We start from the raw sequence: 16,530 nt of genomic DNA, 5'->3' as shown, positions 1-16,530 counted from the left end.
AGCATTTGGCTCACTCTTTGTGATCTTTTCTCCTCTGTTTTTCCCCCCCAGACTGTACAGTTTGTTCAGGGAATTTTTGTTGAAAAATATGACCCCACAATAGAAGACTCATACAGAAAGGTAAAGTATGAGGTCATATTTTCTTCACCCACTCCCAGTTCAAGAACTTTGTGCTTTTCAGCTTTCTCCTGGCATAAAAATTCATGGACATCTCCATGCAATACATGGCCCACATTATTTCTATAGTAAAAATCACATTCACAATGGCATGTCATTATTTATTATATTTGAATAGTTACATTTGTATCTCAATTTTCTTTCAGTAAACTAAGGGCATATCTCCTGATTTTATTCTCACAACTACCATGGGGGGAGGGTTTGAAAGAAAAGGGCTAGGGTAGTTTGGCCTTTTGCCTGCAATTTGTCAACCTACTGTTTTTGGATCTGCAGGGACTTGTGATCACACAAGAAATAGTGATAAGACTCAGAAGAGTGATAAGAGGAAGCACTGAATCTTTTTTTAAAAGTTTTTAAGGGTATCTTTCTTCTTTGTCTTTCAGCAAGTGGAAGTAGATTGTCAACAATGTATGCTTGAAATCCTTGATACAGCAGGGACGGTAAGTGAGATCTCTCTGGAAATCTTAATTGTTAATATTTGGAGAGGACCCTAAGATAGCAAGAATTTTTTTTTAGATTGTAAGCTTGTAAAAGATGCACATATCTCTCTTTCTTTGGGGCATGCTATTGTATGAAATGATGTTTATATTTTTTTTCATTATGTCACCCAATGAGTATATATTAGTAATGCCTGCTATGTCTAAAGTCAGCCTCTTCATAGTTGTTAAAGCTATACAGTTTATATTAGGAATGGACAGTAGTCTCATTTTACTTGGATTTGGAGTCCAAATACAGAATTTCAACGTGATGATTTTTCATTAGAACTTTAAAATACTTCATGATGGTGGCAATAAATGTTGTTGGTTTAAAGCTGACAGTGAAAACATGGGTTAAAGTGATACAATGAAAAGTACGTGCACTGCTAAATGATTCTTAAAATGGTTCAATACATTTGCCACATAAAAAACAGGTTACAGTCCCATTTGGAAAGTTTTTCCTTTCTATGCAGCACCAACCACCTCTTTTGGGTATCCAACCCCCCTCCAATATACCCTAAATACATCTTGACACCTCACTTCTGGGTGCAGGGAGAAAAATTGGTCCCATCATTGTTGCCTACGATCCCCAAATGGTAGGGAAGCTCTTGACCTCCAGATATTGTTAGGATTCCTGTTTGCATGAGCCCCCGGTAGCATGGTCAGCACCAGGGAGAATGGTAGTTGACCACCATCTGGAGAATCGCAGATTTGATACTTATACCTTAAAATCTGCAGAGGTTCTTGATACTCTCAAATTGTTACTCATATAAAGGCTATTTTATATGTTATATTACAATTGGTTGCATATTATGGATTTAGTATGTATCCAGTTCTTTGCACTGTATGCAGAATGGATACACAGTTTTCTCATCATGTGTGTACCGTGATTGGCTTAATATCCTGATGTGTATGTGGGAGGAAGCATGTGGGAGGAAGAGAGGATGACAATCAGGGGGAATAATATATAGGCAGCAGAAAGTGATAATTGGGTTAAAAATTACATTTTTATTTCTGCCCATCCCATTTTTATCCTTTAATACGATATTTCAGTAGTTGACTTCTTTAAAATTAAACTCTCATGCTTCACTGGATTTTTGCAAGAGCAATGAATGTAATTTGTGAATTAGCCATGACCTTTTTTGTTCTCTGTTTAAACTTGAGTTCCTTGCTCTGTCTATACTAAACAACTAATTATAATTAATAGCTAATAATATCTTTGTCTCTGTGTATTTGATTACAGGAGCAATTTACAGCAATGAGGGATCTCTATATGAAGAATGGTCAGGGGTTTGCACTAGTATATTCTATTACAGCACAGTCCACATTCAATGACTTACAGGACCTGAGGGAACAGATCTTACGGGTCAAGGATACTGAAGATGTAAGTAAATGGTTTCTTTGCTTTCTGGGAATTAACTAAAGAAGTCAGTATCTGTGTTTGCTCACTGGCTAGATGACTGAAAGTACACAGTTTTAGAATGAATTTTGTGATAAAATAAAATAGTCTGCTAAGATATTTGAGGGAGCCTTCATTCATATGGACATTACTGGAGAGTTAGTCACAAATGGCAGATATTCTGAACTAGGGCTGAACTCTGGGAAAGTTCAAATTCTAGAAGAAGTAAGATTTTTATGAGCATGATATAGCTTACAAGCAGACATTCAAGCTAGATTTCCTCTGTCCTCAAATAACACTTCCCACTAACATAGCTAAACATGTTGTCATGTTTTTAGAAGGCTCAGTAGCTTCCCTTATAACTTCCTGCTAAAGATAGTTTTGGAGGCTCTTTACTAGACATGCTCTACTGAAACAGTAATCTAATTGATCAAATGTCTCAAAAAATTTTTAAAGGTACTGCTGAAAAGTTTTTGGCTTTCCCCCCAATATTTTGAAGTTGCATAGCACTCTCACTCTTCATTGTGTCACCTGCTATTCTAAACATTATAAGATTTAAAATAAATAAATTCTGAGACCCTAGTCTTTGTTATTATTCCTAATCTGTGGAGAATAACTCTTGGAGTATCTCACTCAGTGGTGCACTGTTAAATTCAGTCACATGAAAAATAAAACTTTTATGTTGACCTACAGCTAGTCTACACACAGTTGTATTGTTAAAATTGCTGCAGTTTTCACACATTTGCATCAACAGTTAATAGTCTTCACTTGCCTGCACAAATTCACATCTATTTGCCTTCCCTCTGCCAGAAATATGGAGCAGACAGAAATATGGAGCAGACAAAACAAAAAGACAGCCACACATTAATGTGCATCCTTGCAGATACTCTGGCAAAATAATGAAATTCTTTTTTCTGCCGCGTTTGAGGAGTCCCTAGTCCACCACAAAAAGCCGATGGGATCACATTGTATTCAGATACAATGAGCAGTGTTTAATTTGTGTAAATAAGCACCTTTTCCCAGATATATACTTGATTGCATGCAACAGATTGTGTGCCTTGTCTTTGTAACCACCTTAAGCAGCAAATCCTAGGCAGGCTGGCAAATATGCCATTGGTGACATGGAAGTACCCCTGCACTGCAATCCCCTGCAATCTGAAGAGGGAGGCCTATCAAAATGATGGGATATTTGCTACCAGGATCTTCTCTTCTCCAGAAACAGTGGAAAGGAGTTGAAATGGAGCAGGTAACAAGGGTGTCTTCCATGGATCTATTTGTGCCCCTTGTCTGGCCCTTGTCTTAGTATGGTTATTTCCCTCCCCGTCTAGTGAATGGTAAAAAAATGAGAATGTGTTGGGAAGAAATAGAAAAACAACAATAACCCTGCCCCTTCAGCCTTCCACCCTGGTCATGGTAAATCTTTGGATATACTCCTCTGCCCCAGTTGTAGCCTTTGGGGTGTCATTGGTCCTAGTAGCAGTAAAGATGGAAGATGGGAGTCATAGCTGAAAAATATATGGAAGACTAGACCCAGAGCTATACAGAGAACATAGAACATAGCAAGGAAACTAATCTAGGTCATGTTGCATATTCTCTTTCTTCATAGTTTTCCATTGAGCATTGTGTTTAAAAATACTGAGCACATTTCACTTAGCATTAGTCTTAATATCTGTCACCTAAAATCCTGGCTTTACCAAGCAGTTATCAATATTCTGACTGGCTTCAAATTGTCATTAGCTGTGTTCTTTTAATAATACCACTTACTTCCATGTCGTATGCTAAAACTGGACTGCGCACAGAACCCAAAAGATGATGCATTTTTCTTTCTGAGGACTTTTTAAATTGGTGAGTCTATTACTGAAGCCTAAATGTGTTCCAGTGCACATCTCAGTATTCAACCCATATTTCATAACCATGTAAAAACATGTTGCAATTATAACAATTGTCAAGTTCCAGAGAATGTTGTGTTTGTTGTGTCTTGATCTTTGTTCACAAAAACTCAAGAGAAAAGATGGGTTCAACACTAGTGGTCAGATTCGAAACACTTTGGTAGTGTGATGCTTTAACTAAAGGGATCTCTATCGTACATATTTTCTATCTGTTTATCTGACATTCTTGTCATTGAACTGGCCTGTATCTTCATGTAGGTGTCAGGATGCTGCCACATTTGAATGCCTAACAGTCTACTTTTAAAGTCCCTTTCAATCTGTTTTCCATTCAGTTTACTGTTTTAAATGGTCCTTTTTAAAAAAATGCAAAGCTTCTTTTATGATTCATTGACACCCCTCCCCCCCCCCAAATTAAGCATATACTTCATTACTCACCTTTATGGAAGTCCTGAATGAAGGGGGGGCTCATTGTGTGCATGTAACTTCAGCCCACAACAATCTCCTAATGCTGTATGTATAAAGTCTGCCAGTTGGCAGAAGTAGGTTCTTACTGTGGCAGTTGCCTTGCTGTATAGTATCTGAGCTTCTCAACAGGGGGCCTGCCCCTGATAAAATAGGTTTTGTGTTGCATTCCATCACAGCTCTTAAACAGGCATGGTAGTATAATCACTTCTGATCACTGTGTAATCCAAGCTGATAGGCTTTATATTGCATTATCAGTTCCTTGGCATCATTCATGCTGTAGGTTATTCTGTGAATGGCTGTTAACAGCATCTGTTAAGGACAGCCCTGCTAAGGGAGGTCAAATGCCCATTTCTAGCATCATGTTTCTAACACCATCAAATGATGGAACTGCACATCATGTATACTTCCATGATTTCCAATGAACTTGGAAAAGTTACTTTTGGACTACAACACCCAGATTCCTCCACTTGGGATTTGGGCAATTGCAGTCTAAACGAACTTTTCCTAGCTCACAACATTTTAATGAAATGTAGTTGCTGAGGTTGTAGTTGGAAGTGAAAGACCACCATGTGGAGAAGAAAGACTTCTTAACTCTACCTCTTTTTGCCATTCTTCTACTGAAAATTACTATTCCTTTTCCCCCACTGAGAAAAGCAATTTTCTTCTGAGGAAAAAGGATTAATAAAATGCCCTTTCATATGAGTGGATCTCAGTGGCTACATGTAAATATTGTCCTACCCATCCACCCACCTTTTTGTTATTATTGTTCTTTTTTTTTTAGTAGTCTTGAGCCTTTAGTAGTCTTGAGCCATTGCTAGCTATACACATTTCAGATTAAATAAATACATTTGTGGGACTTCTTTAAAAATGTTTTGAAAGTATAAGCCTCTATAACTGTAATCATCAAAATACTAAATGGTTTAATCTATCACAGGTTTTCTTCGCAGATCCTGTCTAGGCAATTGTGTTTAGTACAGAGCCAGTGCTTGAGCAATTGTGCTAATTCAACTTCAGATTGAAACAGATAGGGCCGTTCTCAGCTGGCAGATAAGGAACCATCCAAGAAAGATCTAATATCAGGTGCCACCTAGGCGAGGCAATTCATTTTGACAGCTGCACTTCCCTTCTTATATTTAAACTGTTCACATATTAAAGTAATAGCATAATAAAATTTAAACAGAAATGAGAGGACAAATTCCAAAACCAGTATTGTTGCAATACCTTTATTCAGACAAACAAAAAGGCACAAAATTTTTCAAGATTTCTAGGCCACTTCCTCAGGTGACGAGAACTAGAGATTTCAAAAACTTGCATACATCTTTGGATATTACTACAATATCAGTTATGGAATTAATTAATTAAAGAAGTTAAGAGTGTACAATGCTGCAATATTATAAACGTTGTTTTAATTTTATCCATTATGCCAGAATTCTAAGCAAACTTGTACAAGCTTAGCTAATTCTAAATTCAGTGGTTTTGCACATGACCTGGAAAGTTTGTTCTAAATCAGGTTGATAGCTGTTTTTCATTCTGTTGCCTAATTAAACCTCATGACACTGCAGTTCTTGACATATTTTAAATACCTCTGTACTGTTAATTCATATCAACGAAGATCAGATTATTGATCTGAAACATGTGTGTGTGTAAACCTCCAACCTGGTGTATTCTAGATATTTGGACTATACCTCCAGTAATAAATAACTGTAAATCTTGGCTGACTAGAGTTTATAGATGTTGTAGTACAAAATATATGGCAGCAGCAGGAGTGGGATGGTAATATTAATTGTAGAAAACAAGCTAAATACCCTAAAGGCCCTAGATCCTGTCTGATCTTGAAAGCTAAGGAGGAGTCAGCCCTGGTTTGTACTTCGATGGGAGACTGTCAGGAAATGCCAGGTGCTGTAGGCTTTTTTTCAGAGAAAGGAACTGGCAAAACCACCACTGACTATTCCTTGCCTGAAAAAACCCTGTGAAATTCATGGGGTTCTCATAAGTGACTTAAAGGTGTGAGCACATGCACACACAGAAAGCCTTCATGATCTCTTTGGCTTGGTACACACTGCCAGGATGCGACATCCTGATGGCGATAGTAGGGTTTGGGATCGCGCACCAACTGCACGGTCTCGAACCCTACTACATGCGGGCAGCGCCATTTTACCGCTTCTCCATGGCCCAGAAAAATGCCAGAATGGGGCCAAAGGGCTGCTGGTGAGGCTGCCCTGGCCCCAATCCAGCACAAAAAGGGGCGGTCTATACTAGGCCATAGATAGGTTTGACTTAAAAGGGCTTATTTGAACCCATTGCAAAAATTGCAGCATCACTTTTTCCCCTCTAATGTTGAGCAAGTTTTGATAATTTCTGAATTCATGCAGGAACACTCCATTAGCCATAAAAGAATAATTTTGGATCCTTGCTTAAATGAAGTCTTTCCATAGCAAACAAGGCATTTAATGCTACCAGCCATTTGCCCCATGATGTTTTCTGTTTTCTCCGTCCCCATTTGTTTTTCAAAGTTGACTCTTCAAATTTGCATTACTAGTTTTATTACAGCATTACAAAATATGCCGGTCTAGTGCAGAGCTGGGATGGGGGAGGGGGTATATGTTTTGGACTATACCTTTCAAAATTCCCAGGCAGCATGGTGATGAGCCATGCTGGTTTGATTCTGAGAGCTATAGTTCTGCAAAAGAAACTTTTCCAAGTTCTGAGTTGTTAGTTATAAAATATCATTTTTATATTTATGTTGAGAATTTAGTCTAAACTGCCCCAAATGGGGAAGCCTGGGAAACTCTCTTGACAAAAACATGTTGTGGTAGTGGGCTTTCCGATTATCAGGACAGCACAACTGAGGGATATACAGTCAGCCTTCCACATTTGCAGATTTGACTTTTGCAGATCTGATCATTTTCGGATTTGATTAATATGTTTTCTCTCCGGGAATCTCTAGGTCCTCCAGTGCAACTCTATGGTCAGCATCAGCCAGAAGTTGCACTGGAGGACCTAGAGATTCCTAAAAAGGGCATTATTCTAGGCATGTGTAGGACCTCCAGTGTAATTCTGTGGTCAACCTCTGAAAGATACTGATCATAGAGCTGTGTTGGAAGACCCACACAGATGCCTAGGGAAGTGTTCTCTTAGGTAAAAAAAAAAGTGTGTTTTTATTTGTGGTTTTTGCACTTTCATGGGGGTCCTGCACCCTTAACCCCAGCGAATGTGGAGGGCTCACTGTAGTTTCTAGGTAATCAAAGGGGTAATGAGATGATTGTGTTAAGTTGCATTTGTTGGGGTCAGCATCACAGGCCCAGAGAACAATTGCCCATTGTGATGATTGGTTGGGGCAACCTATCAAGCTTCAAAATCCTACTAAGAAAAAATGAATAGAAGCCTCAGGTAACAACGAGGCAGAGAGAAGAACCTAACAGGAACTGGTCAAGCCTGGTCCAGACTACTAGCTACCCCCAATGAACATCTAGGACTCCAAATCTCATTGGCACCATGAGCAGATTTGGATAGTATATTAGATAAATGTGTTGGGCTTATGTTTATTTTATGATCTTGGCTAAATATGACCTAGACCATTCTGTGACTTTGTAACTGCCTGAAGGATGGTGCCTTCATGTAAGAGATGCCCTTTTGCTAGTGTAGATTACTGTTTAGAATAAAGCTTCATTTAAAGTACACCTTCTTTCTACGCTATCTCACATGCCCTGATTGGTCTCATCTCCCACAAGGGTGGGAAGAGGAAAATATTTGCAGAGTCAGAAGTGGAAGGTGCAAGTTGAATCCACAATAACTTCCCACTGAGTTACTAGGACATATGGACTAAAATCAGTGGGTAGTAGCAGCTCTGATAGATGCTCTGAGGGAATCCCATCCCAATCAGTGGAAGCAGAAGTGGACCCAACAAGAGCATAGCACATGTATCTCTTATATTTCATGATTCAACTATGTCATTTCCAGAATGGGGAAGAAGGCATTTATTGTCTAAACAGGTCAAGTCATTGAGTTCAAAACATACATCATATTTCTTAGGAAGTGATGTAAATCCTTTTGTCTAAATTTAAACTATATTGAAAGGTAGCTACTGTCTGTTGTAGTATTTGAAATGTCAACTCTTTCTGTTTGCAGAAACTGGCATTAGGGTAAGTGATTGAGGAAATAAATCATGTATCCATGAACTTTCCAAACCACAATATCTCCATTTGTGTGATAGTTGCCATGAGCCTGTTTAGTTGTCAGTGTGATGTAGCCATGGTAATGCCAGTGTGCAAAATAGTTTGTTTGCTCACTTTCTTGTACAGTGGTACCCCGGGTTACGAATTTAATTCGTTCCGCCGCCGCGTTCGTAACCCGAAATCCTTCGTAAGCCGAAAAAGCCATAGGCGCTAATAGCGAAAGCCGCGATTTCGTGCGAAAAAGCGCCGAAAAGCACCAAAAAATTTTTCGTAACCCGAAATAACCTTCGTAACCCGGAACAGTTTTTTTCTATGGATTTTTTTCGTAACCCGGAAATTTCGTAAGGCGGCGCATTCGTATCCCGGGGTACCACTGTAATATATAATCCAGCCTCTCATCCACAAAATGTACTTTAAAGTTTTACTTTCCAGGAAATATCATTATCTTGTCCACTATTGATCTGGATTATAGTTTCTAATCAACATATCTCCACCCACACATCCAAGTAACCAAGAGTTAATAGAGCAGTCAGTACATTGTGTATTACAGTTTTGAAGCCAGTGAAGATGCCCTTTTGAAGCTCCCCATCTTACAAATTCAATTTTTTGTCATTTTATCTTCTTAAATATGTTGATTCATATAAAGCAGTCCAATTAAATAAGCCAGTTTAAAACATGGAATCTGTGCAAAATAAACAGTGAAGAATTGTTTTAGGTGTACCATATCAAAAACTCCTCCTGCCTGCAGAATGCTAGCTTTTGGCAGCAATTCTGTTATTTTTCCAGGTTGGGCATGTGATTTTGAATATCATTTACCCATAATCCTTTTATTCTCTCTGCACAGGTTCCTATGATTCTGGTTGGCAATAAATGTGATCTGGAAGATGAACGTGTAGTTGGCAAAGAACAAGGACAGAACTTAGCAAGACAGTGGTGTAACTGTGCCTTTCTAGAGTCATCTGCAAAGTCTAAAATCAATGTTAATGAGGTAACTATTGGGTGATCTTTCATGAAGCAGCATACACATTGTTTTTGTAGTTTTGAATTTGTGTGTAAATATTTTTATACTCCTCTTTTACGGGCTAATTGCACCTTTCAAAACCTGTGTTTGTAGATGTCTTCTAAATAAGACTTCCCACATTACCATTACTACTTACTTTTAATTGAAGAACTTCAACAATTTTTTTTGCAAGATTGTTGTCACATTTATAAAACCTGAGATTTGTCAACAGACAAAATGGCCAGAACAACCCCTACATTGCAGGGTTTCAATACTCACTTGTCTGATCTGTCAGTATCTGTTGCCTTCGACTTGCGGCTTAGAAGAGAAATGAATTCCATAACGGAGAGGTCTTCACTAACATGGTCTGACTGTTGGTTTTATTGTGGAGCTGAAAGTTGTCACTAATGGCTTTGAGAATGCTTGTGAGAATTCTGTGCAAATTGTTGTGCCGTGTACTGCGATTTCATCTTGCCAAAGTGGTGTCAAACTGAATGGGGGCAGAATAAAAAGAGAGAAACGTCTTAGTCTTCTGAAAGTCATCATGACCTCTTAAAAACATGCCTGCCTATAGATATCCGATGTGAAAATATGAAATCTCATATTCATCGAGAGGGGTATAGGGTATGCTAACAGCAGAGGGGGAAGGAAAATAAAGGAAGTTGTATTGCATCATAGGCAATTTGGCCAATTATCTATCAGATCACATGACATTTTAGGCAACTTGGCTAATTATCATTCAGAGCTCTTCTTTGCTCACCTTAGGGCTCTGGATGTTGTGAGACCTGATATGAGCAAGCCTTCTTTTAAAGAAACAGTTCTAAAAATCCTTTTTGTAAACTGTAATATTCATGCTCACCACCACCACAATCTTAACAGTGAGGAGGAAGAATGGCCAAGGAACCCAGTAGAAACCACAGGTATTGAATCATACAACTCCCTTTGGATTTGTTGTTGTTGTTATTGCAATACCTCTTGTTTTAAAAATAACAACACCCCACCCTCTCTTTGTGATTGAAATGTAGCTATTGTTGCTAAGAATAACAACTGAATAGTCTAGGACAACAGAAACATTATCTCTGTGTGTTTGTTTTTAAAGCAAATAAACCTTGGTAAATACAGTAACAAATACCACAGCCATCAGCAACATTTTGTCTGGAGCAGTCTTATGTTGAGTTAACAAAGACTTGTAAAGATCTTCAGAGGCTTAGTATTTATAAGGGTTAAGCACTCCAGCCTTACAGATGACCACAAAAAGCTCATACTGCAGACTTTTTTCTTTCCATTCTCAAAGGTGCTATAAGATCTCTCGATGACCTAACAACAATTTTAAATTTAAATGACAAAGGGTCAGGTTTTCTGGGGTTTCTTTCTTAGGAAAAAAAATGATGGTGGATGCCCACTGTCTTCATAGATATCCCTACTGGGATCCTCCCCAAGTTTTTACTCACAGTGCACACTTGGACTTCCAAGCTCTGCTGAGTATATAGCAAGAAGCTAGTCTGACCTTACCAGAGTACAAACAGATGTGTTTGCCTCAGGCTGACAGCATAAAATCATGTAACTGTAAACCCAGTGGGGAGGGAGTGTGAGAAACCTAAATGCTGTTATGGGCTGTTATTGAAGAGAGTGAAAAAGATGCTGGCTTTATCATGCTTTTAGAAAGTGCTTTGCTGTGCTTCTCTCTCTCTCCTCCCCCCCCCCCCCAAAAGAAGATAATATCAAGGCAGTATCCAGTTTCTAGGTTTTGCAGTGTATGGATGTACTGTAGGTCTAAAACTAGTTGGAATTTGTGAATCATTGAATTGTCCATGGTTTGAGGTGGCAGGGTCAGGAGAGGAAGTGAGTTTTTCATGAAGATAAGCATTTAACTTTTATTGTTACAAAGCTAGCTTCACCCAAAGAGAGAATGCTTGCAGATTGTGGCTCTTGATACTACACTTCACAAGAGCCACAGTCCTTGGATGTACTGTAGACCTAAATTTCCAAGAAAATAAAGGTCCCTCAATCTGTCCAGGCGACAACTGAGCGAGTAACTATAAAATATATTTTTGTGTTTCTTTGACAGTTGAACATAGAAACTGTTGAGCTTAAGGGAGCTACACTTTTGTACATATACTGTACTCTTTGACCTTCATGATTGATAGGATTAGTTTTCAGACTTTTCTCAGCTTTTCTTAGCAGCTAAAAAGTATATGTACTGCAGGTGGCCAGAAATGGTAACTCTGCAATAAGAACAGATCTTAAAAGTAACTAGTTATTTGTAATTATTACTAAAGTATAACTAAGTTGAATTACAATAGTAACTTAACAAAGGAGAACTAATTACTTTTAAAAGTAAATGTCCAAGTGCTGATTGAAACAAACAGAAAAGGGAATGGCTTGCAATAAAAGATGCCTTATTTAAATTTCTGACATCATGTTGCTAAAGTGTATACAGTTTACAAGTATATGTGGACAGTTGTGCAGTATGCTTTTGTAATGGCCCAAATTGCTAGTTATTCCATTTCTTCTTCTGGACCACAAATGCTCGAACTAGTCCCTGAGAGGTAATATTTTTTTTTAATCCAGAACAATGGTATTGCTTTTTCTTCCAGAACATTTCTTGTTTTGTGATGTACCCACTTTAACTAGACCATAGTTCAGGAAGCACCAGTACAGAATTAATACTATCTGAGGCCCAGAATTGAAACTATCTAAGGCCTGGTTTGCGGCGGCTTGGGGCCAATTTTAGGATTCCTGAGCACGCAGCATCTGCGCGCTGCAGAACCCTAACACATATGGGCGGCACCATCTTGATGTTGTGCTGTCCATACATGGCGTGCATGCATGACGTAAGCACGGCACTGCATGTGCACCTCTGGGCGCCGCGCTTGTGACATGGATGTGTCACAGTGTGCCAATGATGCATAATGACGTTGTCCCCGCGTGCCAAAAATAACCCGTTTTTTCCGGGTTCTTTTTGATCCAGAAGGATGCTGCAACATTTGGCTGCTGCAGCGTCCCTCCAGAGGGAAACCGGGTGTCTCCAGCCCATCCTTTTGGGGTGGTCTGGAGAGCCCCTAAGGAAACAATAAGTTGCCTTGCACTCTTGTTGTAGCAAGAGGTCTTTGTGCTTCACCCTCTTTTTAAAGTCAAGAAGGTTCCAAGAGAATTTAACCTCTCCATTTTCCTCCATCCAGCTTCTCATTTCACTTATTTCCCCCCTTCTCACCTAGTATGCCAAAAAAGTTCTTGCACTGTATAATCGTATAAGATGTTGGCATTTTCTGACATTTGCTTCTCAAATCCCTCATACTCCCCCCACCTTTTTTTTCCCTCTTACAGATCTTTTATGATCTTGTCAGACAGATAAATAGAAAAACACCAGTGGAAAAGAAGAAGCCTAAAAAGAAATCATGTCTGCTGCTCTAGACCCACTGTATGCAGCAGCTCTGAGCCAGGTAAGCAAGCATATGTCTTCTTTACTCTCTGGTAAAATTGTTTGGCCTTCCTGGGACATGCAGCAACACAGTGGAATAAAAGGATAATCATAGTGGGGTTGCAGGCTATTTGGGCCTGGTACAGACTGGTGAAAAGCGCGGCCTGGGGCTGATTTTAGGACTCAGGAGAGTGAAGTGTCAGCACGCTCCCAAGCCCTACCGTGCTGTCCAGACACCACCCCAGTCCACACAGGGACCACCATGATGACATACACATGGCCTCACGCCGTGCAAATCTCATCAGTGTGTGCAAGGGCGGCAATGGCACTCTTCGTGCAGCACAAAAAGAACCTGCCAGGAACTGGTTCTTTTTATGCTCCCCCCTCCCCCAGAAGCCATGTCGTTTGGTTGGTGCAGCCTCTGTGTGGGGCAAAAACAGGCGGCAGCAGGCTGCCTTTTCGGGTCATTCTGTACAGCCCCTTGGTTTCTCTTAGCAAAGGAATGAAAACTGCTGAACACTCCACGGTTTGGGTACACGCTATAAATAATCTTCCTGCATAATTTGACCAAGAATTCTCTCTGCGTCAATGTTTCTTATACAAGTTGTGCAAAAGGGTGTTTTTTTCCCCCTCACAGGCTTTGAAGCCTGGACACACATATTTCCCATGCTATAATTCATTCTTGTTTCCCTTGCCCTTTTACTGTTTTGCCAGTTTCTTTCTTTTTTCTCCCAAGGAGGAAGGCAGCCATCAGTATACAAAACTAATGCGGCTGCATTTCCTGCTATCTATCCCATCTGATCTTAGAAGCTAAACAGGGTCAGCTCTGGTTAGCATTTGGATGGGAATCATTCCTCATCTTTAAAAAAAAAACCTTTTGTGATCCATAGGATCACCATAGGTTGACAGACAACGTGAAGGCGCGCACACACACACACACACACACACACACACACACACACACAAGTGTATATAAAAGCAACAACATTAAACTCCTATTCTGCTGAAAGTTAACTTTTGGAAATGACTTTCTGCAATAAAGAATTTAACTTGCTAAAAATCTGCTACAGAGGCTTCCTGTTCTTCATTTTTCTGCACAGTAGGTAAAGGGTTATATTTGTTGAAACAGTATGTCATCACTGTGCATATACAAGCCTAGCTGCTAGCACACATTTCCTTTTGAGGCTAAAGTGCCATCTGCTGACTCATTAGTATTTTACAGCTAGTTTTTAAACCATTTGTTACTAATGTTCAGTGTATGCAGTCAGAACAGAAATACCAGTTTGCCAATACAGAGTTTTTTGTGGGTTTTTTGGGGCTATGTGGTCATGTTCTAGCAGAGTTTCTTCCTGACGTTTCGCCAACATTTCAGAGAAATACAGACTATGTTATATTCTCTTCAGTATAGGTTTTTTATGTTTTCTGTCGCTTCGTCTGACAGATATTTGCATAAAGATATTGGGAATGTTGTGTCCAATCCTCTTGTTGGTCATATCAAACTCTGTGTGTGTGTGTGTGTGTGTGTGTGTGTGTGTGTGTGTGTGTGTGTGTATGTGTTTATGTTGGGAGGGGGAACAAAGGTAAGAGTCTAGCACATTTCTTTGTCCCCGGTTCCTTGGATGCAGCCTAAGAATTACAGTTATGAAGTAGCAATGAAAATAATTTCATGGGTTTGGGTCACCACAACATGAGGAACTGTATTAAGGGGTCGTGGCATTAGGAAGGTTGGGAACCACTGCTTTAGTTGATCTGCAGTGAGAAGACTATTTTTTTTATGCCTTTAAAGTTTTGACACACAGCTAATAAGAGAGAAATCACAAAGACAGTTATTACAAAATGTACACGATCATTAAAGAAATCCTGATAAAACAGCAGTCTTCATATTAAAATGGCAACAGTGGGTACAGCACTGAGAACTGTGAATAGAAGGAAGCTTCAAGGAGGGAACTTTCCCATTATTCTGACAGTTAATCATCCCTCCACTTGGTTTTGGACAGTCCACTTGGTTTGGGTTTGGTATTGGCCTCAGCAATCCTTTGTGCCACATCCTATGACATTGCAGATAATCCCTAGCTTTTGAAGGTGGTGGGGAGTCCACTGGTTTTCAAGATTATAGCCCATTGTTCCTTAAAAAGTCTGAGCAAACTGAAAGGATTTTAGGTGGTGCCTAAACCCAGCTACCTGATGTTTGTATGTAAAGAGCGGGTTCCAGGTTTGGAGTGCCATTATGTTAATCTCCATTCAGTATCTGAGCAACCTCTGAAGACAGGAACATGCAGAGAACTGGTAGTCTCCTCATATGCCCTGAAGTCCTAAAACTTAAGGGTTGTATCAGTCAACACTGCCTTTTTTATCCTGTTTTTAAAAACTCTTGGACTTACACATGAAAAAAAAAATGTTTGCTATTATTGGACTAATGAGAAAGAGTAGTGGTCAGGAAAGTAAATAGTAAGTAGGAAACTGTAGGTACATAGGTAGAATATACACAGAAATGATAGTAAGATAATGAAGATAATGAAAGAGTATAAGAACAACAAAAACAGGAAGGAAGTGACAAAGAATATTAGGGGTGATATCAAAGAGAAATTTACTTTTGAAGTAAGATTATTATAGCCTGTTAATCATTTCTTGTTTTTGTTCTGTATACTTTTAAGGATGTATTGAAATGATATTATTTTTTAAAATTTATTTTATTTAAATACTTTTTATTCAGAAAAAATCAAATCCTATCATTAAAATTTCAACAATATTCAAAAGAATACAAAACATATAAACTTACTACCTAGATTACCTTCATTGCATCTATTTTTGTGTCGAATTTAAACTTCCTACAATTACTGAGATTCTATCACATGATTAAGTATCTTTACCAAAAATCGACTCTTTTCTATACCCAGAAAAACAACCTTGAGATTCAATCCATTCGTTACAATTATTCATGCCATTCTCTCTCTCCCTTTTTCTTTCTACCTCTGTATAAAATATTAAATCCTACCTATATCTTAACTATATACTAACTCTTTATTTTTTATTTTTTTTGACTCTATTGTAATTTTATGTATTTTACTGTTGTAACCTGCCTGGATTCTTCGTGATCAGGCAGGCTAGAAATAAATATTTTATTATTATAATATTTATCAGTTTTCCTCTAATGCGACTTGTATTTCTCCCTTTTTCTCTTTTTGGACATATATTCTCCATGGATCCCAATCTTTTAAAAAAACTTTTTAGTGAGTCTTTTTTTAAGAAACACGTAAGTCTATCCATTTCATGTAACTCCATAACTTTCAATCTCCAGTCTTCTACTATCAAAATTTCTTCCTTTTTCCAGTATTTCACCAGGGTAGTTCTTTTAGCCACAATTGTATGAAATAATAATTTCTCTTTGTTTTGTTCTAATTTTATCCCATCTGTTATGTTCAAGAGATACATCTTTTGATCCATATGTCCCCTTAAATTAAACATTTTCTTCATCTCTACATGTATTTCTTTCCAAAATATTCTCACTTTTTGACAATTCCACCAACA

The 16,530-nt window shown here is 38.7% G+C and overlaps 1 protein-coding gene across 1 annotated transcript in view; it reads left to right on the top strand.

Annotated features, from left to right (window-relative positions):
- Positions 1-16,530, top strand: part of RAP1A (RAP1A, member of RAS oncogene family) — a 148,672-nt gene that overhangs the window by 130,096 nt on the left and 2,046 nt on the right. Inside the window, exons 4-8 of the mRNA XM_042463006.1 lie at positions 52-120; positions 561-617; positions 1,897-2,037; positions 9,426-9,569; positions 12,909-13,024. Coding sequence (XP_042318940.1) covers positions 52-120; positions 561-617; positions 1,897-2,037; positions 9,426-9,569; positions 12,909-12,995 — 498 coding nt within the window. The 3' untranslated portion in view covers positions 12,996-13,024. The remainder of the gene's footprint in view (positions 1-51; positions 121-560; positions 618-1,896; positions 2,038-9,425; positions 9,570-12,908; positions 13,025-16,530) is intronic.

Source organism: Sceloporus undulatus, chromosome 4, assembly GCF_019175285.1.
Source record: "Sceloporus undulatus isolate JIND9_A2432 ecotype Alabama chromosome 4, SceUnd_v1.1, whole genome shotgun sequence".
NCBI classification, from domain to species: Eukaryota; Metazoa; Chordata; class Lepidosauria; order Squamata; family Phrynosomatidae; genus Sceloporus; species Sceloporus undulatus.
The sequence above is the reverse complement of the archived record's forward strand: the minus strand, read 5'-3'. Positions and strand labels throughout refer to the sequence as shown.